General features: G+C 45.2%; 1 protein-coding gene across 2 annotated transcripts; it reads left to right on the forward strand.

Annotated features, from left to right (window-relative positions):
- The first annotated feature begins 1,061 nt into the window (after positions 1-1,061).
- Positions 1,062-25,724, forward strand: ctnnbip1 (catenin, beta interacting protein 1). 2 transcript variants are annotated; one of them, XM_076276481.1, is made up of 4 exons: positions 1,062-1,167; positions 10,284-10,401; positions 10,877-10,967; positions 23,299-25,724. In XM_076276481.1, the coding sequence occupies exons 2-4, from the start codon at positions 10,306-10,308 to the stop codon at positions 23,355-23,357; spliced, it is 246 nt and encodes an 81-aa protein (XP_076132596.1). In that variant the 5' UTR covers positions 1,062-1,167; positions 10,284-10,305; the 3' UTR covers positions 23,358-25,724. The 2 variants fall into 2 exon arrangements, with proteins under 2 accessions (XP_076132596.1, XP_076132597.1); XM_076276482.1 differs by having other exon boundaries at positions 10,287-10,401.
- Positions 25,725-26,234: the final 510 nt, after the last annotated feature.

The following is a 26,234-nucleotide window of genomic DNA, read 5'->3' on the forward strand; positions in this document are numbered from 1 at the left end:
CTGCACCACTCCAAATGATTGTCCCAAAAGGAAAGGGGAGCTCTTCCCTCTGTAAAGGCACAATGAAACCGCATACAGTATCTATTTCTATTTTATAAGGGATAATTATGCACCAGTCAGTATACAACAATATTATCCTGAGTATCAAGCAAGACCCCAATATACAGCAGATTGCCAAAACAGCAGTAGCACAGCAAACTATTGGATGCCTACACACACACAATAAATACTTCCAAACAGGTGCTTGACTTAATAGAACTGGTTACTTATTTGTACTATAGGCCTATAAGACGAGTGCACACCTCTGTTCACCCCCATAAAGAGATAAATTAGTGCCTATAGCATGAACAGTTTGAACATCTATAAGGCACAATTAATGCTGAATGATGCATACAGGTTTGAGCAATATATGCTATCAACATCCAGACAACTTACAGGGAAGGCCTTGCATATTTCAGAAAACAAGGCCAAACTGCAATCTGCATGACCACAGTATGGATCCACAGTAGAAGAGATGGTCCTGGTGCTAGACCTGTCACATTTGGTGCAAACATTATTAAGAAGGCCCAGACTGTTGAGCATTTCATGTGACAAAAAGAAAAATATATGAATGGGATACTTCTCATAAACAATTTCACTGACTAGAGAAAATGTGAAAACGTTTCTGCACATACACAGTCGGACTGCACCTAATTTCCCTTGGTCTTCTGCCATTTCTCCCGAACACTCGACTTGCCACTTGACAGTAAAAATAATTTTGATTAAGATAAACTAATGGGCATGCATTTAGGCTAGGTAGCCCATACCCTACTGTAGCTTGTGTGTAGTGACAGTCTCAATTACTCCAATGTTTAACCTCTTCAAGTAGTTCGAGGTCTTCCTTAAAATTTTACAGGAAGACCTCATGTTGAGAAACATTAAACTCGGTAGACAGTATGGAAACCAGGTAAACATTGATGACAGACAGCCAGGAAGGGACATGATCAACGTGGGCTGAGCTCAACGTTGAGCTCCGCCCCCCATTGAGCCCGGCCCCGATCTGCACACTGCAGCCAGGCGTACTTGGAGATGGAGACTGTCGGGATGTGACCCCGGAACAGGACGCCTCCTTAGAAACAACACACCATTCAAATAAAATCCAAACGACAGAAAGCTGGACCAGGAGAGGTAAGCTATAATTAGTCTAAAGAAATTCCAGTTTCAATACTTGCAACGAAACCATCGTAGGTCCTGTAGTAGTTCGCTAGCTAACCTAACGTTACACCGAGTGTTTGCGCTCGGGCTTCGCTACCTGGATGGAACGAACTACCCTCTCATAGGAACTTCATTCAGGCTTTGTTAGAGCTTCCCAGCTAATGCACACTTGCAGTAATTGAGAAACAAACCTACTCGATTGTCCTATACCAATACAGACCGTTAAGGCGTTAGTGGGCATAATGTATGTGTTAATGTGAATTTGGAGTGTTGTCAGACGCCTTTCGGTGCATATAGACCTTAACGTTACCCGTTTCCATGAGTTCGCTGGAATAACGTTTAAGCTTCTGGCTAGTTGTAGAAGACAGGAAGCGGCGTTTCGGCTAACTAGCCAGCTAGCTAGCTTGCTAGGTAGCAGTACAGAAACGTTTAAGTTCTACGTAAAGTAAAACTTCCATTATTTCGTCTGTTCATCAGTAACTAGGTTGTACTTCGGAGACTCTTGGGGTGTGGAGCTTACTAGGACTGTATTTTCACGTCTGATTGTTTAGTGATTGTTATAGCTATTGCTAGCTTTTTGTTTGCATACAGATGTGTGTGCAGACTCTATGCTCATTTTTATGATTGTATGTTAGTGGAACGCATGAAATTACTTATGCGTACGCCTTATGTTGATTTCATACTCAACGACTATGCTACCAGCAGTAGGCTATAACGTTAAAGAACATGGCTCTTTGTAACCCAGCCTCCTGTTTACGTTGTAGTTGTTGTCTTCCAGGGCAAGTATTGTCATATTTTGAGTGTGATTCAGTAACTTTAAACTAACAGTAATTAAATAACTTCACTACTTGTTGGCACGAGCCATTGGACGGCAATGTGTCTTGGTACACCCATCACTTTGCACCTACTGTTGGTTTCGGACGAATTCTATTTTGGGCGCTCCACACCCATGCATTCATTGTGCCCACAAGATGCTTGATTCCTCCAATGGTCCGCTAACGAATCGCATTCAGCCGTGGATTCTGGCACGCTGCCTGTAGCAGGCACTCCAAGTGTGATGTGGGTGTCTGGGTTGGCCCGTTCCTCTCCTGGCTACTTGTGAACTTTCAAATGAACCACGCGGTTTATCTCCCGCTGTCTGCACATTCCTCTGAGCTATTGCTTCATGTTAGAATAGATTAACGTCTGACCGGATCCATCTCCTCCACCTCGCCTTCCCATCTGTGCCATGACAGGGGGCATGTCCTACGCAATCTAAATTCCCTGTGCCCCTCCAGAATGCAAACCATGGGTTGGACCAGTTGGCCTTGGCTGACTGCATGAGTGCCTGTCTCACACACCTATGTTTTACACAAAATACCCCCCCATGCTCATTTGTGCAGTGCAACAAGACAATCAGTGCCTCTCCTTGTCCTGAGTTTAGACAAAGCATCTTTATGTCTTGTGAGAATGTGACTGAAGGATAATACAGTAATGTTGTCAGTGTGTCCTGTTTTAAAACCCTTTTACCATAGTGAGTAGAAAGGAAATGTGTGTAGCATTGTGTAGTAGGTCTCTAGAGTTATGCCTGCCAGTAGCCTTGTCCAACACATGTGCAGAGAAGGCTTTCAGCCCAACATACTGGTGCTACCACAAACCACAATGGGCTCCCTGTAACCTGGCCGCCGTGACGCACGGGCGGACTTGTGGGTCTTGTGAGGGTGCAGTTGGGAGTTGCCTGTGAGTTCATGCCTCGCATGGCGTTAACAAGACATTGACCTACTTATCAATCATAAGTTCACGAGCCAGTTCATCGCCATTGTCCGCAGATAGTGCGGCCATTGTGTAGCAACTGTAAATGCAGAATGGTAACTGTGCTATAAAAATAAAGGGAGCTCGGCAGCATCGCACAACTGTAGCTCGGCGCTGCTGGTGGGTGTGTGGTCAGTTATGTCAGTATTGTTTGGATGTCCCAAACACATGCCCAGGAGTAAAATAGCCTAGTGGTGATTGCGTTTGGTCATCCTTGAAGAAATATTTTGTTTCAGAACCCCAGCAATCTTTGCAGCTGCCATGGTCCAACTTCTCAACTGGCAGATCATGGTGCCACCACCCTTGGCCCTGGGTCAATACCCAGATATATTATACGCACAAGCTACTGTATTGTGTATGAGCATCTGCCAGGTGCTCATACACAAGGTGACATGAAACATCGATAGAGTTTTTTCTTCTAGTCAGTAGATTTTTTCTTGGTTAGACCTAATTGCCTATTCTGAAGTGGTATCAGTACCTTTAAAATACACTTCATTACAAGTTTCCAAATAGTCCATCGAAGAGAAGTAGTGCTATATAGTTCTACTAATCTTTTGTTACCCATGTGTTAGTTAGTTGGTAGTTGTGAATAATGTAAGAGTCCTGCCACATATTTGTTCCAACCATTCACTACTTAATCAGCTAATTCTAATTAGCACAACTACTAAGCCAGGTATATCAGCTAATTAGTGAAATCACCTGGGTTAAGTGCACAGGTAGAACCAATACATGGTAGGACTGTTACTTTCTAAAGCCGCACTTTAAAGGCCTCTGCACACCGGAGCCGAGATGAGTGCACTGTCACTTGCCACGCACATCAGCGCTGACATTTTTAACTGGCAAACACTGGATAAACAATGGATTTTATGCAGCGGCGGCGACAAAAATAGAACTGAATTGTAATCTTCATGGCGGTGGCTAAGTGTGACACTGGTGTGCGGAGTAGTATTGAGAACAATTGAATCTAATGTAGTTGAGTGTCAAAAGCGGAGTGCGCCGCACTCATGGTGGCGCTGGTGTGCGTTGGTCTTTATACCTCTGCAAAGCACCCTCAGCTGTTTGTGGTGTCTGAAGGAGAGCCCTCTACTGACCAGCTGACCCACTTCATATTTTGTTTGGGCCGTCAACAACTGCAGTGCAAGCCTCCATCCACTCCAGCACTCATTCATCTTGCCTGGGTAGTGGGAGTGGGAAGACTGAGGGTGGCTAAATGGACTCATGGGTGTAATAGTAATGTTTGGAAGGAGGCTGAGCGTGGTAGATCTCCAGTGATCTTGGTTATTCTCGTCGGGCTGTGCCGGCTCATTGACTCTGTGAGATGGAGATTTTCTTGACTACTCTTGAGGACATTGATGAGGCATTCGCTAGCTGAGTTTAGTGGACGTCTTGTTCCCTCGCTGGGCCTGTGTGCTGAGGAAATTGTGTGATGGATTGGGTTAAGTGCACACAGAGTGAGTTGTGTTTCTCCCAGCTGCTGCTGCTGGAAGGCAGGGATGGTGGCCTGTGACCTCCCTGACCCCCGTCACATGCAAGGGCCTATCGCATTTCTAGGGGTAATCTCTCGCAGCAGGCATTCGCTGGGTTCCCAAAGCCAGAGCTGGTGTAAGGGGAGCAGGCCATGTCAAAACATTCACCACAGAATCTTTTCCCCCTTCCTTGTCATGCAGTCACTAACCAGTTGCCTTAAAATAGAATATTAATGTAGGCTTTCTGTTTTGCAGCCTTTCTTGCAAGAGTCTATCTTGAGTTTCATACCTCCTCTGTAAAAACCTGTTATTTTCATTGAGTAGAGCTGGAGACATCAGGAAAAATCATAGCACTTTTTAATCACCTTATCAGCGGTTTAAAAAAGTACCTTTAACAAACGACACCAGAGGGAAACGCTGCCGTACTAAGTGTTTATTTTCTGTCACACAATATTTAGCAGTACATTACGGTAGTATCTCATGATTGTGACATACCTAGTCTTGCTAGGCCTGCTGTATGGTGTGATTTGTGCGAGTTCAGTCAGTTTAGTTAACACTGTGCCAGTTGGCCCATTTTCCATGACAAATGGATCAGTATCAAGCCACAACACACATTGTGTGTATAGCCAAGAAACATATTAGTGCCACTGTGAAATGTCATGACCCTAGGAAGACGGTACAGACGCTTTCCAACTAAAAGCAGTTGGTGGCTGCCAGGGCATGGGGTTTGCTTCAGTTTAGTGTGACATTAAGCCAGGGTAAGCTGAGATTTACTGGCCAAACACAGACCCCTCTCAGGGACTGGTCAGTCTGTACGTGGAGGATCTTTGCTGATTACCTCTCTCTCTCTCTCTCTCTCTCTTTCACTGTGGCCGCTGCGTTGTCAGCGTTCTGGTGCATACTGGCTGCTGTCCATCACCCAGGTGGGTGCTACACATTGGTGGTGGTTAGTGAAGTTCACCCTTCACTGTAAAGTTCTTTGGGTGCCTTGTTAAAAGCACTACAAATGCAAGTTGTTAACTCTCCTGAACTAAACTCACAATCAAGAGCTACAGAGAGGGACGAGATGGCAATCAGAGGTTGAATGTACTGAGAGTCTGGTTGGCTGAGAGCAATTTGAATCCTGATCTTCTGACAGCCTTTGCATTTTGGGTGGCAGGTGGTCTTCATGTTTTTGGACTGTTGTGCAGCGGAGGCGATCAGTTCCATGGTGATAAGCCACGTTATTGAAACGTATGGTGATGTGCCAAACATGTGCCATTTTCTACATAGTGTTATCATACTGTATTGCATAGCAGCTGCATCATAATGTTGCCAACTGACTCAGCCCAGATAAATCAAACTGGAAGAGGAAGACTGCCTTGCAGTAGACAGTTTGGAGATGCTTAAACAGCACCAAACAAGCGTTGTGTGTGTATGTGTGAATATTTGTTTCCATCCGACCTACACCTATCTCAGTCTGACTCTAAAGCAATGGGGGCATCATGCTAACACTGGGTCCTAGATTGCTAGGGCCTTACCCTGTTCTTCTCTATGATCCTAACAAGCTAGTCACGCACACACATCTGCATTGCCTCCTCCTCTCTGCAGACGTCTACTCCTGTCTCAAGAGATGAGAGAGATGTAGAGAGAGAGAGAGATCTTTAATGTTCACCAGTCTGGCATCAAGTGTACTTCAACAGCATGGTGAAATCATCCCCAGTTCGTTTGTAAAACGGGTTGGAGACATGTCTTGACAACTGTTTGACGTGTGTGTGTGTGTGTGTGTGTGTGAGCGTGGGCGTGTGTGTGTGTTCTTTTTTTCCTCTCTCCTTTTTCCCCATTTGCATTGTGCTCCTCATCCACAGAAGCATTTCCCTGTGGAATTCTCCAGAAACAAGCACATCATCTTCTGCTACAGATGAATCTTCTCTGAGCTGAAGTAGGGTATGGGTGAGGTAAAAAAAAAATATATATATAGACAAGATTGGAAAAAAAGTGAAACATCAAAACCAATGTGGAGCTGTAGCCAGAGAGGCTCCAAAAGTGGCTTATTTTAGAGCTTCAAAAGGAATTCTGAGGATGGAGAACAAAAAAAAAAGAGGCGAGAACATGTTGTCTGAGCCATTTTAGGTACCTCTTCAAACTGAGTAGAGTGTTCGTATTTCTGACCAATTTTCTCTGTCTCTGCCAGCGGGCGTCTGCTGCAGTTTGTCAGCCTGAGGAGAGGACCTGTCTGGATGAAAGGACCTGGGGGCCCTCCGGCACACTGGCCCTAGTCTTGCCCGAAGAGCGGGTGCAGTTAGCACTCGCTTTTAGCATTTTAAGCAGATGTCACAGATGACACTCGATGAGAGGGCGCGAGGGCTTTGAATTAAAAACAACGTTGTCTGATAGCGAGCACTCAGAACGCCCTCTGTCTGAGTGATGCCTCACACGCTCATTAAAAATAGATGGCGCCTCTTTCACATTGATTAGGCCCGTCCTCTCTCATGTCCTCAGTGACATGACTCTGAGTCTGTGCTACCACTGGCAGGAGACTACACTCACTCCCCCTTTGTAGACTTCTTGCTAATGATTTTGATGACGGCCCACATTTAGATTTGGGAAAGCATTGCCGACAGTAGTGCTTAGTCTCTGTCTGTGCGAGGCCATTTTGTGTGTTCGTATGCATTGTGTGTGTGTGTGTGCATGTGCGCCCTCGCTGTCTGAAAGCTCCCTGCCTCCGCTGTTGTTTTCACCTTCGCCAATCCTCGCAGTCATCAGCTGGTCTGCCTTCTCCCCCGTCAGAAGCCAGAGAGCGCAGACATGATCAAACGAGCCCGCTCTGTCGTTTCCCTCTCAAGAGCTGCCTCCCCCCAAGGTGTGCCTGGTGAGACACACACACACACACACACACACACACACAGGCACACGCACACACAGGCAGCCCCCCACACAGTTTCTCTGTCTTTCATGTCCCCTTTCTTCCCGTTCGCTTTGAAAAGTCATCACCCCAAGCACATATAGTCGTTTTTTTTTTTGTTTACTTTTTTGTCTGCCCTTATCTGAAAAGACAAGACAAGGTCCTTTTGAGACAGAGCTTCTTGACTTATTAGAATGACTGTTAACAGAGACCATGGATAATTATGCTTGAACTAGTAGCTGTTATGCAGTATGTGATATTCAGAGCTGCAACAATTAGGGAGTATTGAATTGATCAATTGTTTTTTAAGGAAAATAAATATCTGTTTCGATTTTTTTTTTTTTCTCATCAGTGACAGTTAGGCTAGTTACCTGAATATTCTTCCAGTACGGCCCAAAACAAGACATTTGAGGACGCCATCCTGAACTTGGGGAAACACTGATGTAGATGTTTTCACCATTTTCCGATATTTTATAATATAAAATTATACCAAATAATCAAATAACTAGTCGATTAAAGAAAACAACTGACAGATGAATGGACAATGAAAATAATCATTAGTTGCAGACTGTAGACACAACACCCTATGTGTTGGAACCATCGCAAAGGAAATGCCCATCAGCTGCACTGCCACCCCTGAAGTAGTGGCAGTAGAGTTTAAAGGATGAACATGCACCTGTCCTTATGTTGATTGTAAAGCATCACCTGGGCCCATCTGAATGAGGTCATCTCAATGAGGTTGTGGTGCTGAGTTAGGCCAGTCCAGACATGCGTGAGCATCTTTGTGTGGCTTGTCATGGTGATGGGGGTTGAAAGCAAGAGTTTGGGAGGTGGGTGGGCTTTTGGAGGCCTAAGTCAGCTTTTCAATTAAATATAAGCCTAACATCAAACAGGCTGTCAACATATATTACAAGCCCTTGAGAGAGGGCTAGACGTATCAGAGTTGGGGTGTCTCCTGGGGGATTCTCTGTGACAGATTGAGAAATAAAAGGGTGTGTGTGTGTCTACCCTGCTGTCTTCTTTATTTTCCCTCTATGGAAACAGCACTTCTCTTGCTAGCTACACTTTCATTTAACAATACTATTTGTCTCCAACTGGAAAATCAGCTTGGGTTCCACTGTATTTTCCACTGATGCGGAGTTCCTCCCCTACAAACCCACGACGAGAGCTGAAAAAAACACATTCTGTCGTGCATCTCTTTGCAGTCAGCAAATAACACATTTCTCTCTCTCTCTCTCTCTCTCTCTCTCTCTCTCCCCTCTCTCTCTCTCTCTCTCCCCTCTCTCATTCTGTCCGCACAGCCTTCTCTGTGCTTCCTACTCTTCATCTCCTCATATCTTCCCTTCCTCCTCCTCTTCTCTTTCTCCCCCATCTTCCTCTCTACAATCTTTTTTTCCTTCTCATTCTTTTGAAGGCCATGCAGAGTCTGACTGTGAAAATAGGTCATTAGCGAGCAGGGTGGATGTTGAGTGGGGTGGGGGTGGGGGGGTGGAGGGGAGGGCTGCGGTGCAGAGCAGGGCAGGGTAGGGTGAGTCGCTCTGTGAAAACTCCCATGAAATATTGATGAGGGCCATTTCTATTGCTGTGCCAACCTGCACAGCCACTTCCATCATCACAATTGGGCTGTACCCTGCCCCCATCGGTGTCTGGTCTCTCTCTGTGTGTGTGTGTATGTTTGCCTGTTTGTGCTTGCATGAGAGATGGTAACCTATAATCTACATCTGACTTGTGTTGTTTTGTTTGTGTATAAACACATAATTCATTAATCCGGTTATCTGTGTGTAGGGCGATGGGTGTGTTGTAAGCTACTGAACAAAACTGAAATGATATTCTCACTGCTGCCCCTACTGCCTTTAAGCTCCCAGATCTCGGTAACGAGGGCAGCATCTGTCTTTGCGCTATCATTGCATGTACTGCAGCTCAAAGCCCAAACAAGAATCCCCCAACGCCTAAAGATATGTCTAAAAGCTTTTGGTGCATTTGGTGGAGATTCATTTGGACATCGGGTGGATTAAGTTGTTTTTCCCTCTCTTCTAAAAAATAAGAAAAAAATAAAAAGCCTGAAGCCCCAGAAATGTTTAGCGGTCACATATCCAAACTGGTAATTAGGTTAACTGGAGGATGTGGATCCAGGCGAGGTCAGGAGTCATTATAGGGCCATGTTTGCGTTGGTTTGGGTTTGTGGGCTGCCAGCAGGTTTAGGCTTTCCATAAAAGCTGGATGTCTTACAGTAATGGGCTTGTCTACAACAGCCTGTTGACGGGATGTTGATATTTGTTATGTTGTAACAGTGAGGTGTCGGTCTGCCATGCACTTACTTCTGTTGTTGTTGGTTGTTTGTTGTTTGTTTGTATTTGTGTGATTCAAAACATAGCAAAAGGATCAAACTTTATAAAGGATGTTAGCGTGTGTGTGTGTGTGTGTGTGTGTGTGGTGTGGTGAAAGACTAAAAATGAATGCATTAGAAGAACTGGTAGAGTGGAGAACTGGGATGATGTGTTAACGCATCAATATGCAACAATTAGTCACCTTTTCAGATGTGTTTTTTCTCAAGCACAAGTTAGGCACAATGTGAAGCAGAGTGGTTTAGAACTGTTTTAGAAGTTCTTTTATTGCATTGTAATGAACCCTCTCTTTCTCTAGCCTTTGCTTCAATCAGCTAGCATCACATATGTCATTCCTACCAGCCACCCAGGATATGCACTATGAAGTTTTGTCTCCCAGACAGGAACACACTGTAAAAATGAAAGAAAACCTTGCACAGCATAACATTGCTGACTGTATCGGCAAAGAACACCAGTTAGCAAGCTTCTGGTTGGTGTTCGCAAGGTTTTGCATGTCTTTTAGTTAGCTAGCACGCTAGTGTTAAGACCCAAACTCGAAAAAGTACGAGAGAGAGAGAAGCTCCAGCTGTGCTGAGCTGTGCTCTGCTGGTGTGTGTGTCCCAGCAGTGCTGCGGGAGCTGGGGGGATGAACCGCGAGGAGGCCCCTGGGAAGACTCCGGAGGAGATGTACATCCAGCAGAAGGTGCGGGTGCTGCTAATGCTCAAGAAGATGGGATCTAACGTAAGTATCTGATTGCGTACACACACACACACACACACACACACACACACACACACACGTTTGCAGATGCGGTCACACACACAGACACGTGCTCACACACAGACACATACAAGCACGCACGCATACACACACACACACACGGCCCCCCCAGATCCCACACTGATAATATGCATTCATGTACCTCACACCGCTCATAAATCAAATAGATAGATAGGAGATAAAACTATCTATCGTCTTTCAAGAGCTGTTTATTCCACATTGATAAATAGGCTTTAGGCCTTGTTGGAAAATGTCCTCTGCAACACGTTTTAATGCAGTGTGATCCATGTTTAGTATTTCAAATCCTGCTTGAACCCCGACCCCTTTTTTTTCTCTCCCAGGCTTCACACGTAACGTTATTTCAACAAATAAGCTGTCATGTTGTTGTCGTTGTTACTAACCTGAGCTGCTGTTGTCTGCCATCCCTCTGCCGTAGCTGACGCCCAGTGAGGAGGCCTTCCTCAGGAATTACGCCGGTGTGGTGCACAGTCAGATGAGCCAACTACCGCAGCACCCCATTGACCAGGGTAAGATACCACCCCTCCCTTTACTGAAAGAAATCTACAGGGCATCTAACCTTCCTAACCTTCTCTGACATCCCCTACACAGATGGTCACTGTGTGTGTGTGTGTGTGTGTGTGTGTGTGTGTGTGTGTGTGTGTGTGTGTGTGTGTGTGTGTGTGTGTGTGTGTGTGTGTGTGTGTGTGTGTGTGTGTGTGTGTGTGTGTGTGTGTGTGTGTGTGTGTGTGTGTGTGTGTGTGTGTGTGTGTGTGTGTGTGTGTGTGTGTGTGTGTGTGTGTGTGTGTGTGTGTGTGTGGCTGAGATGAGCGGTTAAGTTATTTATATTATTGAGTTGCATACGTAGAATCTTGTGAATAAATGAAGTACCAAATTCGACATTTGGAATAGATAATGGCAGCCAGACGTTAAATATTACAGCACTGTTTATGAACATTTGTGTTATAAATGATATTTGATCACAGAGCTACATTAGATACCTGCTTTTTTTCTTTTTCTCATTTAATATACATATCCACCACATGGGGGCGCCAGAGTAAGATAAATGAGTTCACCATGTGCCGCTCAGTAGGGCGGAACATGGCTTGCAAAACGGCTGGGATTAGTTCCCTTGATTTGACCAATCTTATCGGCAGCCCACCAGTTTCATGGCTTGCAAAACGGCTGAGATTAGTTCCCTTGATTTGACCAATCTTATCGGCAACCCACAAGTTTCATGCCAAATCATCTTCAGTGGAAAGTCCCTGTCAGACTCTGTCTATAAGGCTTTAGCTCTTCTCTGTTCGCTTAGCTTGTATTTACACAGACAGAATGGTTACCACTCTCGGACCACCTTTTCTGGCTGGTGGTTGAATGTGGGGGGGGGGGGGTGCTATATGCTACATGGTTCTTTGCAGAGGATGCGACATAGATCAAGAAACATATTTTTGAGTGTTTATGAGCGTATCCAGACCCAGCATCCGTGGAATTGCATGTCAAATTTAGCCCCACTTTAGGGTCATGAAATATGCATGGAAGCTTGGCTCTTCGTGAGAGGCGCTGTCAAGACTCTGCACTCTTCTTTTTCTGTTTCTTCTTCCTCTTCGTTCTCTTTCCCCAGCGCAGTCTTCATCAATAATGCACAAACAGGGTTGTTTAAGGTACATATAAATCTGCATTCCTGATTGTTCTGGGAAGACTTACTGTGGATTTGTGGCACCAGTGCACACATATTGGAAGGTTTGCTTTCTTCTGTACTGCAGATAGTACTTTGCATCTTGAAACACTGGTGCTTTTGGTATGCTTGGTTTTCATTATTATTATTACTATTTAAATACCCATTTTAATGCAATATAAGTGTAAACGTAGGGACTCAAGCAATTGTTCATATTATCACGTATAATCATGTAGAATCTTCCCGGGGAGGAATTATTTTTCTAGAAGCTTCGCTCAGTGCACCCAAGCAGTCGATGAAGACCTTCTATCTCATTAAAGCCATACCAGTGAATTCATCATCATTTCATAGGAATAAACAGGGTTATTGATTCCCTGCAGGAATCTGAATTCATATGTCCTGGCTAAATTCCCGACCTGGCTCATTCAATCTGGCCCCATAATCATCCCTCAATGTAATTGACTAGTTCATTCATTCCCTCAATCTCCACCTCAAGCTGATGTGTTGTGAGAGTGCGTTATGGCTGCCGTGCATCACTCAGGTGAGTGCTACACATTGGTGGTGGTTAGTAAGATACCCCTTGTGTTGTTGTTGTTGATGGTGGGATGGGAACATTGCTACCTGCTCCTCCTATAGTTACAGTGTTTTACATGGGTGAAATGCACTTTTTTTGTTCTGCTTTTTTTCACACACTGTGACTGCCACAAAAACAGCCACCAATAACTGGCCATATCTGGATTTCTGTGGGCTTTTGTGTCAGCTGAACTCACAATAGCATTGATGGCTGTGTCCTTTTGTGTTTTGCATTGGTGCCCAGCCCTGGTTGGGAAACACGATAAGCGCCTCATTACAGTATCTGGTCACCAATCAGTGGGTCTGTGGTGTTGACCTTTTCTCCTTAAGCATGGCCTTAAATTAGAACAGCCTCTCGACACAAAATGGTTGGTGTGTCGTGGAGGAGAGAGAGAAGTGCTGAGCAGGCAGGTAGGGTTTCTAGTAGTTTCCCCTAGGGAGACCCCCTATATCGTATTCTCTCCACCAATACAAATATTGATCCAGGGGCCCTAACGTGAGAAGCTACTGTGCTCTTGGGAGAGAGAGAGCCTACCTGACTACCCACCCTCAGGGAAGCACAAGTGAAAGTCATATCTCTAAGAAGAGTTACAAGAGGACAAAGATCTAAAAAAAAACACACACAGAATGATTGCTCATTTAGTAAGCTAGTGCATGGTTCCAAATACCATAACAAAAATGATGACTGTGTTTGACATTTGACATAGTACATGCAGTTCACAATTGCGTCTGCCACAGATATTCACAGACCACTAGACACTGTTATGGCCAGTGATTGTATAGAAACAAAGCCTGAATGCTGTTGAGTGATTCATCCCTTTCTTCATTCACTCATTCATCCACAGTGTTCCCTCTCTTTGGGGAAACCAGAGCGATTGTGCCTCTGTTGGAGGGAGAGCGCCGTCGCTGTCATGCAAGAGTATCAAATGTTTGCCCGAGTAAATGGAAGTGGCATCCACGCGGTTAATGAGAGAGCCCTGTGAAAGAGCCCCCAGTTCATCTGAGGCAGGGGGACAGTGAGGCATTTGTGTTTGTCGCACAGAGAGGGGGAGGTGGCACAGTGAGGGGCCCCAGCCGAACGCTCTCTTCAGGCCCCTCCTCGCCCGCTTTTGTTGCGCCACATCCACAAACAGGCCTGTATGTGCCTGGCCGCAAGCATCTGAGGTGCTGCTTTGTCATCGTGGTAGAATGCAATGTACCATGTTGCACCATACACTGACTGTTGTAACGAAAGGAACGAGCGAAAGGAAATATTTGTGAGAGGTGGAACAGTTCAAACAGTTTTCCGAGAAATACATTTTGGAAGCCTCTGTGCATCTCTCTCTCTCTCTCTCTCTCTCTCTCTCTCTCTCTCTCTCTCTCTCTCTCTCTCTCTCTCTCGGTCGCCGACGAGCAAACGGGCAGAGCCTCATTTGCATTCCAGATCATTTTAATTGGCACATTAGCATACACACAAATTATGAATCCTTTAATCCCGCTTTAATTTATTCGGGTGCCTTGAAGTTGAACGGTTTTTTTTGGGTGATGATGGGTGGTGCATTTCAGGAGGAGAGGCAGTGGGCGGAAGGGTTCCTTTTCATGCCGCATCAAAATGCACAAGGCACTGCGCTGACCAAAAACGCATTAAATGGGGCCTGCGGAGAATTCGACTAGCCTGCTGAAGTTTGGCCACAGCTGAACACTGCACTCACCCCCCACCCCCTATAAATGTCTCTATTGATGCCCACCACTGGAAGATGAAAGGGAGGCTACCTCAGGACTTGAAGATACAGATAAGTCACTTAAAAGTGTGGCTGAATTCTGTGATTCCCTGGCTAGGGTCTAGTGCACTCTCTGTTGTAGCAGAGCTTAACGGTATGCTAATTACTGCACCGGCCATTCTCCCCTGCTGTGACACCTGATGTGGGGAAATCAAACCCTTGGAAAAAAACAGAGATAAGATCCCTGAGACAGGGGGTGGGCGCAAAGATGAATCCAGAACGGCCCGAAACCTGATCCTGCAGTCATCGCAGACCATCTGGGGGGGGGGGGGCGGTCAGAAACAATTGGTGAGTATGGTGGGTGGGTGGTTGTCATGGGGACGCGGACGGCGCCTAGAAGAGCGCAGCTCCCCAATGGGGAGGACGGCGTCAGCGCCATGTGGTGGCAGGAGAGGTGTGGGCCTCATTAGGTGGCCTCCAGGAAGGGAGGCAAGCCGGGGTGCAAATTGGAAAAAAGGTGGTGTGAGAAAGCTGTGGCTGTGTGCTGTGCTGTGGCTGTTTAGCTTTTTATAGCTGCACACCTATAAACATAGTGTAGGCAAGAGGTGCAACTTTGTGTTGCTGTCTCTCGTACTTCACACACTTGCATGTGAAACAATGAGACAAAAAAAGGTGGGAAGCTGAAGCATCACAGCCATCTCTGGGTCTTTCTTTTCTTTTCTTTTTTAATCGAACACCTGATGTGTCAGCCATGTTCAATGTCAGTGCTGCCCCCAAAAGCACAGATGGCTTCCAAGGAGGTGCGCAACACAGACACACATGGGTGTTTGTGCTCTTCGATCGGAGGCAGAAACAATAGGACGCTACCTGGCATTGTCCAGGCTGACTCTGCTCACAATACCACACTCTCCTCATGTATCAGACATCAGCAGTTGTGGAATCGAGCCTCTTTTGTGTCTCCCCCATAATCCCCTCTGGCAGCCTAATCCCCTCCCCTGTAACACTGAAGGGACACAAAGAGGGTTCTCGCCTTGGTCACATTTCCCTCAGAGGACACAAACAGGATTGCTATTGTTAGTCATCATCTAAAATGGCAGCTCTGACATCAGTCAGGTTTTTTTTACCCTCTTCTTTTTTTACACCCCCACTCCCCGTCTTATTTACTGTCAAAGCAGTAAATAAATGGATTTACATTGCATATTTAAAATGTACATGGTTTGTACCTATTATTTGAACATAGTTTGTTCTCATTTTCTGTTGAAGAGTGAAGGCTGGCAGAGAGGTTACAGTGTAGGAATAGGTCGAGAGAGCCAACCTTATCCCCTGGGCCTGGCTTTTTTACGGAACTTAAAAGTGCACATGTCATGTTCTTGTGGCTGTACACGCTGGCTGGTAAGTGGAGGTGAAGTATGTCCTCAGCCCCTCTATTCATCCAGATTGTGTCCTTAACTGCGGTCTGTGATTCCCCCTAGCACAGCTGTTACACTCGTTCGATCTGCCCTATTCGGAGTGTCTCTCTTCCCTTCTCAATGGCTCTGTGGCATTTGGGGACACGTCTAAGGGACCCAGTCCCAAAGAACCGATTGGGTGGCTTTGTTGTCGTCACTCATTTTTGACCGTTAAGATTCTGCCTAGACCCTAAAATAGAACTCGAGAAGACAGACGTGCGTCAAACTTACATCATTGATCTGAGTATTTGGCATTTAAGATTGTTGTTGTCTCTCGTACTTCACACACTTGCATGTGAAACAATGAGACAAAAAAAGGTGGGAAGCTAACTTTGCTTAAACTAGGCTGTATGTAATATGCAAACTTAAGGGCCTGTTTACACGTATCTAGATATAAAAAAAAACCGGATATTTTTGTATGCGTTTGTTTTTTTAATCGCGTTTACATGACATTCGATTAGAAAATATATCCATACACACTAGAACGCAAAATGATTCCAAAGGCGAATGTTTATGTAGAACCTAAAGTGTCGTCTAGGTCATCTACTTGTCTGCGTTGCCCTCCTCCCCTCAATTAGCCTAATAGCAGGAGAGGAAAGACGCTTTGGTTTACCAGTACTAGTTTATCAGTTTGGCAGAAATTACATGCACAACACAGTAGGCTATGATAGGCCAACAATACACAATATGAGATGGAGATGAGTTGTCAGTTATGTTATATCGTGGCAAGGAACGATTAAAATGTGCAAAAGCCTACCAACATCTCACTGTTCACTTTACACAACTCGGCGTCTGTAACACGCCAGGCCAACAGATTGCACTATCCCAGTCAAAGTTCAATTGCAGATCCGAGAATAAATTTAGGTAAATTTAAAATGTACAGAAGGCTACGCGTTTTAGGCTGATTAAACCGAAGGGAAATTATGGCAAAAAGCTACTCATAAAGCAACCCATAGCCTACATGTGGACCGACGAGGTAGAACTAGGCTACTTTCTCTTAGTACAGTATAAAGTGAGGAAAGTTCAAGAGGGCACGGATTACATGCTAGCCTACTAATAGCCTATAAACATTAGCTCTCGCCCATGTTCATTTTGTCAAAGCAGCTCTTGGATGAAAATAGGTTGGCGCTTGCTTTATATCAACGCCACACCAAATCAGTAATGAAAACACTGATGAGCTGTTATGTTGCACTGCTTGCTGGAATGACGAATGCCACTCTCATTGGTTTTACACCCAAAAGACACCCATGACTGGTTAACATTAAACATTAGGCTACATTTATTTAGCTATCCACAACGTAAACAGGCGATTTAGAATGCCGTGCGTGTATACAGTACGCCCACACATCCTGCGATCTTAATTACATCCAATAATAGGCCTAGGCTAATTCATGAGAATATATCTGCATTTTAATAAAGACATGTAATAACACTGCCGTGATGTAAGTGTGGTAGGATATTGAGTATCCATGAGTTGCCAGACTAGTGTTCATGGACAATGATCCAGCTAGTCTGCACGCACACATAGGGCCTTTTAACTGAGAAGGTCGGGGGAATGGGGCTGTTTTAATGACAGTGTTGGCAGCATGCAGAGCCAACATCACAACACGTTTCAATGCGCTAATAACGCTAAAACTCGCACGTCATGCCAAAACTAACCAGAATAGCAAACCCATTTAAAACTCACCATAGCATAACTTCTCAGATACGGCAATTAATCATGCCACAGTGGGCCAGAATAACAAACATAGCCTACCTTATCTTCTACATACATGTACATCCTCTAGGTTTGGAAATGAAGATGATTTAATCCAACATGTTATAATCCATTGAGTAGGCCTAGCCTAGGCTATGTTAGCGTCACAAGACGAGACTTACTTAGCTACATGAAGTAAACAACTAAACAACTCTATAATTAACTCAGAAGTCAACAGACAGTTGCTGTGTGAAACTGTGTGAGGTGAGCACGAAATAGTATGCGAAATATTAAAAATAATCGACTATCACGTGTGGTGTGTAGGCTACAGTTTGTGTGAAATGTAAATGTTCAGGCAGGCACTGCACTGCACGTCAAAAGCTCCGCTCTAGAATCTTTGCTGCACACATGAAATCGAATTGACCCACGACACAATTGAACGCGTCATCGTTTTAAGAAATCTTCACTTTGGAGTGCGTTTGTAAAAGTATGCGTTTGAGGGAGATAAATCTCTGTTTACGTGTAAACGAAAGGCCCAAACGCATACAAAAGTATGCGTTTATTCAAATATCTAGATCCGTGTAAACAGGCCCTAAGTCTTGCACTATAATTACAGTAAATATTAAGCATAAGCTGCAAATAAACTGCAAGTATTCCGTAATTGTGGATTACAGAAAACGGCCATATTACCCCCACCCAGTCTCTTCAGCAGGATGAGCACATGGTGGGACAGTGGGGTCTGGAAGAAATGTAGAGAAAGGAGGGCAAGAAAGAGAGGGAGACAGAGAAGGAGGGAGTTACTGCAAGGTGGATTGAAGCTCGCCCGCAGCTGTTTGTTCACCGGCCTAAGCAGCCTGCTGGGTAGTGGTGATGCAATCTGATTCCATGATCTGTTGCCGGGGCAACGGGCTCAGAGGGGCCTGACGTCTGTGGTGCATTGGCTGAGGGCGTGCGAGCGCGTATGCGTGTGACTCTCCGCACTGTGCCGCGCCTCGCGTCCTAGGGAGGGGCTCGCTGCCTCACTCGTCGTTAAGGAAGCCAGGACCATGAAAGGCATGAAGGGGAAGCGTTAGCGACTAGCGTTGCTCTGCCGCCTCCAGTTTAACGCGGAGCCCAGAACAGATGCTGCCAAGACTGAAGGCCAGAACTGATGTTCACTGACCTGTGGCCAGTAGCATTCTAACCTCTGCTTGTGTCGAACACACACGCGACACACACACACACACACACACACACACAGCTCGTTATGCAAGGTTGAGCCCTCATTACGCAACTCACAGATGATTCTGCATCAAAGAGATGCTGATTGCCAGATCGAGTCTCTGCGCACTATGACACACTGTTCCTATCAGCTTGGGATGGCTGCTGTTGATGTTGTTGTTGATAGGGGGCCCGTATGCAGCTCTGCTCCAGATATCCCTGATGCTTATGTGTCGCTCCTGATCCACGTGAATCCCTACCACACGCCACACGGCTCCTCCCATCTCCACGCTCTCAGGAACGTCCCCCTGCGCAAGCCTTGAAGAGCACTCAATAATTCATTTAACAACAGACAGACAGAGGCAGAGAGAGAGAGAGAGGCCGAGGGGACCCGCCAGCATGTTAACCATTAAGCCCTGACAAAAGTGATATCATCTTTACATTTATGTGGAATGTTTGATTTGAGCGTGGCAGAGATATGGCCAGAGAGGGACAGTCATGGAGGACGAGATTGGAAGTGAAGGAAAGTACATGTGTAGATTAGAGAGGCCAATGGGTTTTATTTACTTCCTTGTTCATGTTGAGAGAATATCTCAAGGCTCTTAGTACATAAGCCATAAATCCAAGTGAGTTGATGAACTGAACTTTGACTTTACCTATCATGTTTGTCATGTTTGGTTATGGCAGTTCATAAAAAGGCTATATATATATATATATATATATATGTGATATATATATATATATATATATATGTGTGTGAGTCTTGTTATTAACCTTTTGCTGCTGTGTTAATTGGCATAAATTATTCCTGTCACTCGTCTTTAGAAGGAGGTCAGTTTTTTTATTGATCTAGATAATGCTCCCTGGTCTATGTAGGTGATGTCTCTGTGACTGATAATCAAGGGTAAAGAGCACTGCTTTACTCACCCAGAACCATCCTTACAAAGATCAAGCCTTACAGAACTAGCCGTTACTGGAAAGGATAATAGAAATCATGTCCCCCCATTCCTACCATCCCGGGGGTTGGCAGGGGCACTGTTGCACTGTGGCGACTGCGGCTAATGATTACTGGCAGTGCCCTGGGGGAAGCTGAATTATGTCTGAGCTTGGCAGACTGCTGTGGTGGTGTAGTGGAGGATGGGTCTGCAGAGGCTCCTGGAGGACAGAGTGGCCTTCACCCCTGAAGCTGGTTCTGCAGCGTCTGTAGCTGCTGCTGCTGCTGCTGCTGCTCGTGCGTGTGGACTGGACTGCGGGGACATTGTGTTCTTCCTCAGGGCCTTGTGTGGAAGCAAGAGTCCAGGATAACACCACTGGGCCAAATGCTTAGAAAAGGAGACGGATACATATCTGAGATATTGTATATTGTTTGTGCCTCAATCCATCGAGTTCAGCTGTTTTCTTGTACTGACATTCATCATGTATACTGTGTGTGTGTGTGTGTGTGTGTGTGTGTGTGTGTGTGTTTTCTCCTTGAGCACGTACTCCTGGCTGAAAGCTCTGCAGTTCCCAGCGTGACAACCTGTCACCGAGGGGCTGTGTTTATTTTTGGCATCGCCTTGCGAAAGAGCAGGCGGTCTTACCGCAGTCACCTGCCTGCGTGATGGAGGCGGGCACGTCTGAAGTGTGCGTCCCCCCCTCTGCGCGACAGACAGCGGGATTACAGAAGGACGTTAATCCCGCGCCCAGCAGAGGTAGGGGGGGGGGTGTATCAGATTGGACCCGGCAGTCTCCTCCCACATGAAAGACGGATTGAGTCCACATGAAAGGACCACCCCTCCCCTCCCACCCCAAGCCCACCTCCCCTCCCCCACCTCTTAACTCCTGTCCCCCCCACCACCTCCCCCTGCGCTTATGCCCGTTAAGATCAGGTCGACCTGAACTTGCTGCGGAAACCTCCTAATTATGGCCCTTTTTGATGTGCTGGGCAGACTCCTAGCTCACCGTGCAGGGGAGCCTTTTAACCAGCCTGTGAAAAAGGCAGGCTTCACTCCCCCTCCTCTTTCTTCTCCTCCCATCTCTTAGCCCCTCTCTCTCCCTCCCTCCCTCCCTCTCGCCCCCCCTCCCTGTGTGATGGATGTGTATAATATAGTCTGTGGCCTACTTTCATCTCTACCTCATAATCAAATCCAACAGAGCATCATAGGAAGCATGTGCAGCCCTCTTTTTTTTTACAGGGAAGGTGAGCAAACATTCACCTGTCCCTTCCCTTTTTTTCTACCTCACACACACACACACACACACTCTCTCTCTCTTTCTCTTTATTTCTTTCTCTCTCTCACACACATATTGGAGCATTCAGCTCTAGAGCATATCCAAGTGTCTCTTGGAGATGTCAGCGACTGATTTGGCTGTGAAAATAAGACATGCGTGTGCCACCCACTCGGTAGGGTATTTTTACTGTCACTCGCCAAGCAACAGCAATTATGTGTCTAATGGACACCACCCCCCCACCCCCATTCACTCCTCTTGTCAGTTTGTGATTGGTTTAGCACAAGATCATTTATAATGGAGCTGTTATGGCCACATAATGACAAAATTGCACCAAGGTCAAAAGCACATATCTTGTCAATTACGTGTATACAGTAAGTACATAAAAATACCTATGCAGAAATGCATACCGGATGTGACCTGAGGATGATGTGGGGTTAGCCTTTCTTGTCTCTGATAGAGGAAAAGCTGCGTTGCGGACCATAAACTATTCTGCAGATAACAAGACAAGGCCAGTAGTGAGTGATGTGTCTATTCTGAGAGAAATTATCCTGTTATGAGAGCCCCTGAAACATGTCTTGACGCCTCATTCTAAGACTTTACAGGGCACCTTAGGGCACTTTAAATGATGAATATCGCTCTGTTTGACCCCAGGTGTGTCCTGTTTGGTCTTTGTGCTTGTTGGCGTCATGGACAATGGGGCAGCCTTTGTTGACTGTCTGTGTGTGTGTGTGAGTGGGTGTGTGTGTGTGCGCGCATGTTTGTTTTCCCTGTCTGGGACGGCATTCGTAATCCAGGATTTGAATTGATTAGCTTCCATCCCTGTCGGTATCTGGCGTCAGACCTGACTGAAATCACAAGTGGGTCTGCCGTGTGCTCGCACAGGCTGTCATCCAGCTCAGTGTACGATACTACCCCTCCTAGAAAACACACACACTCACCACTAGGAAATAACTCACCTGCAAACGTCACATACACACATACTTTTTGCGGTCGGAGTTGGTGTCCTTTACGTGTATGAAAAGTGATGTAGTGGCTGTCTGCCTGTTGATTGGTTCATTGGTTGTCGGTGTTGGGTCGTTATTTTCAGCATCAGCAAACCATCCATCGTCGAATGTTGTCAGGGTCAAAGGTTAGAGTCAACTACTCCCGGAGCGCTGAGGGGGTTGGATGCTCCATAATGTGTGCCCGTTTTTTTTAGGAAGTGCCTCTTCTGTTTATGATTGGAAAGTACAGTCTTTGGGAAACAGCTTGGTGGATTATTTAACAAAGCCACTTTAAAGGGTGGAAATGAATATTGTGGCATTAGCGGTTCCCATGTGAATTTGGGGACCATGGTTTAGAAGACCAAAACAATGATACTTAACTGAAGCGTTTAGATATTGGACATGATACTTCTGAACAATATTACAGTATCCGACATGTATACTTTACTTGCATAGGTATGCTTTTTGTTTCCGGTTGATGAAAATGCTTTCATGCAGTAGTGGACACACACACACACACACACACACACACACACACACACACACACACAGCCTTCCATATTTGTATGCCCTAGGCCTAAATGTTCTCTATTTTGGTAGCGAGTGTTTTTATATTTTTTGCTTTGAGGCCAAATGAGATTTTCGACAGTGGAGAGCTATAAATAGAAGAACTGAACGGAATAGAATCTTAGTAGGCTAAAGTGTATTGGACCATCTATGCCAAAAGCAGTGATGTATGTCAATCCACCAGGGCCAGCGCCTGTGAAATGATAAATAGTGTGTTGTGGGTAAGATTATCAGTGGATTAAAACACACAAACAAAAACAAAAGCCGAGCTGATCACTCGCTGACTGTGGTGGTTGACATGTGCATGCCAACAGTCATAGATTCAGACAAGACTTGTATCCTCTAGGACAGTCATTGCATGATTTTTTTGTGTTGCCTATGTGTGAGACGGTTTTGCTAGGGATTAGTGTCTTTGATGCAGAGCGTGACGACTGCCTGCTCTGGGTTTGTGTTTTTTTTTTGTCCTCTCAGAACAAGCTGAAAATCCTCCGTCATTTATCATGACTCACTCACTCGCACTATTTTGCCTGAAATGCACCGACGTGTAATCACGACAACACCAATCAATGCCTGTCCCAGTTGTATAGTCTCAATTTTCTCCTCAGCAGTTAATGTTGTTATTTTGTGTGTGTGTGTGTGTGTGTACGTGCATGTGTGTGACTCCAAAACAGCCCAGAGTGTTTTGATGGAGGGTTATTATTCATATCCTCGTAGCATCAGTCGGCAGATTGGCCTGCGGCTGGAAGAAAAGCTCTCTGTCTCAGATAATAGAAATGCTTACGCTGTGATCTCTCTGCTGCTCTGGCAGGCGCAGAGGACGTGGTGATGGCCTTCTCCCGACAAGAGACGGAGGACCGGAGGCAGTGACGTCCCACCAGCCTGCTGCGACACGCCGCGCCCTGCTGTGCTGTGCTGTGCTGTGCTGTGTCGTGTCGCGCCTCCAAGCCTAACACTGTGGATGGAACAGGAGAGGGGACGAGCGTTGGGACAGGGATGGAAGGGAGGGGAGGGGGGGGGAGGTGAATCCATCATGGGCACTTGGCTCGGTCCTTCCACTCCTTACCCTCCCTCTCTCCCTCTCCCCTTCCCTTTCTCTCTCTCACCTTTCTTCCTCTCCTCCTCCTCCTCCCGATATGAACTGCCACACTAAGCACCCTCACTCCAGTGGTCCCAGGCCATGGTGATGGGGGAAGGCGCCGAGAGAAGAAATGGGAGAGAACTGTTGTGAGTGCATAACCATTTCTTTGTTGGATTTTAGTCATTGTTTTGTGAGGAGTTTTTTGTTTGTTTGTTATATGTTTTGTTTTGCATCATGTATTATTGGGGCAGTGTTGTGTTTGATGTGTGTATGTCTCAGAGTGTGTGAATGGACCAACATTATCCATTTGTTTGGTCAAACTAAAGGGGAGACAGTGGTGGGGTGGGGGGGAGGGACTAGATGTATTTCAAGGGTGTCCTTAGAAGGGCCGTCATATTATGTTCATTTGTTGCGTGATTGTTATCGACAGAACCAGGCAGGCAAAGGGGGTGTTTATGTGACATGTGTCATGTTTTGGTTTTCCTCATTCAAATGAATGAGAAGTGCTCTTTGCATAGTTTCTTTTTATTTCACACTAAAAGCTAAAGTGCTGAGGCGCCTACAGACTGTCCACAATGAAACCGGAAGAATCCACACATAAGCAAGCACATTCTTTAAAAAAAAAAAAGGTGCATACAAATTTCCTTCACAGAAAAAGTCTTTTCACTGAAATGTACTGACTTAACCTGTTTTTTATTGTATAAACAGTAAGAAAAATGATGTGTGCCAACTGTGTTTTTTGTAACATTTTAAGAATCTGATGAATGTCTTAGTTCTTAATTTATTGTTTATCTTGTTAAACTCTAACTCCAGTGAAGGGTGTTTTGCTCATGACACAAGGCCTGATGGACTGTAATTTACAACCATACTCATCATCCTGGTCATGTTTGCAAAAATTCAGACACTGTGGAACTAGGCGTTGTATAATGTTTGATCAGTAGCCGAAAAATAAATGAATCTCCTGACTTGTGAGATGTAATTAGCAGAGTATTTAGCTGTTGTTCTTGAAACCCCAAATCAAAGCTCCACTGTGCTATGAGACAGAGGTAACTAAAGACCAGTCACACTTATTCAGAACCTCAGCCTTAAAACATCACGCACACATCCTTGCACCAACAGCAAGAGAAGCACGGACACAGTACACAGTTAGCTCCCAACTCCGTAATCTTTTAATTGTTGTAGTTATGCCAATAGCATGAAGAGCTAAAAGGGAATATCCAGAACAGTGTTTTAAACACCATTAAGTTACCCCCTGAGACCTCAAACAGAAACACTTGATAATCGTGTTCTTTAGTTAGTTTCTTCTGAACTGGAATGTCAAAAATAATTTTTCATTTCTTTTTTTTTCTAATCTGCATTATATTTTTGGTCTTTTTTGGTGATGACATGGCACCATGGGCAATATTTAATGTGTATAAATATATTTTGTTAACGTGCTTAACTTAAAAAAAAACAAGTGTAACTTAATGTTTTATGAAATTAAGCATGCTTGCCTTGGGGTTTTTAAAGTGTTCATTTCAGTAGTTCTTCAAAGAATCGTGACTCATTGACCATCACTTGTACATCCCTGATATCTGCGGAAGGTCGTCCTCTTGGACATCATAGGTTTTTATCATTATTGTTGTCGTCCATTTTATCTTGTTGGCAATAATGGCAGAAATCTTGAAACTGAATGTCCTCAGTGTTATGGCTAATGACATTTCATTTCTCTGCCAGTGACAAGGAAGTCTGTTCTTTATATGTTTACTTTTGTTTTTATTTGTTTCTAAAACATTTTTGCCTATGCATTTTTGTCCCTTAATCAACAGTCTTACTGTGATGACATCAGGTTTTGTACATTTAGGCCCAGCATCTCTAGTCTCTATTAGTATAAGAATGTCTGTTTACTTACATTGGACTTAAAGTCTAAATAATTGACAGCATGCTGTTTATGATCCCTTGTGCTGTATATCTTTTAATGTGATGGCCTGATGTTGCCTAGCTGTCGTTCTTTGGGTTCTAAAAATTGTGTTGCTTTTTTTGTATTTTGATTTTGCGATTTTTTTTTCCATTGATAACTGATTAGTTGGTTTTTGCTATATGGCTGCTGACCATGTCTTTTGACTAAATGCTTCCAAAACCTATACCAACTGAACCATTAAAAGAATTTAAAGAAGGCTGTCATACTGTTCTGTCTTTTTCTTTTCATTAGCATTGTCTCAAATAGACAAACAACTGACAAAGCACACGTGTAAGCCACAATGTTATGGTGCTGCCGCATGCTTTGTGGGGTTATTATTAGGAGTGTGTGTGTGTTATGTTCCCTTAGTCACGTTTCCCTGTAGTGCAGTGTGTCTGCGGAGACTGCAGAGTGCCTGTGCTATGCTGTGCTGTGCTGTGTTAGCTTCGCTCCTCCACGTCTCGGACAGCCAGGGTCTCTCCAGGAGATGGTTCATGCCGTGCCGGCGTCATAATCAGGCCATATTTCCACCATAGCTTGGTGGAAGTCCCGTCATCTCCAGGCACGGGGCACCAATCAGATAAGCCTCGGGGGCTGGCGTTGGCCATATCTGCAGCGGCGGCGCAAGCACAGGACTGCCGTCCCGCAGGACATGCCACTGAGATAACGCTCCATCTAGGGCCGTGTGGGAGTGAACCATCAGCTACATTAAAATGATTGTCCGAAG

The sequence above is a fragment of the Alosa pseudoharengus genome, unplaced genomic scaffold (genome assembly GCF_046254945.1).
Source record: "Alosa pseudoharengus isolate Yale_2024_CS ecotype anadromous, Long Island Sound unplaced genomic scaffold, YU_APseudo_1.1 YU_APseudo_1.1_scf_9, whole genome shotgun sequence".
Classification (NCBI taxonomy): Eukaryota; Metazoa; Chordata; class Actinopteri; order Clupeiformes; family Clupeidae; genus Alosa; species Alosa pseudoharengus.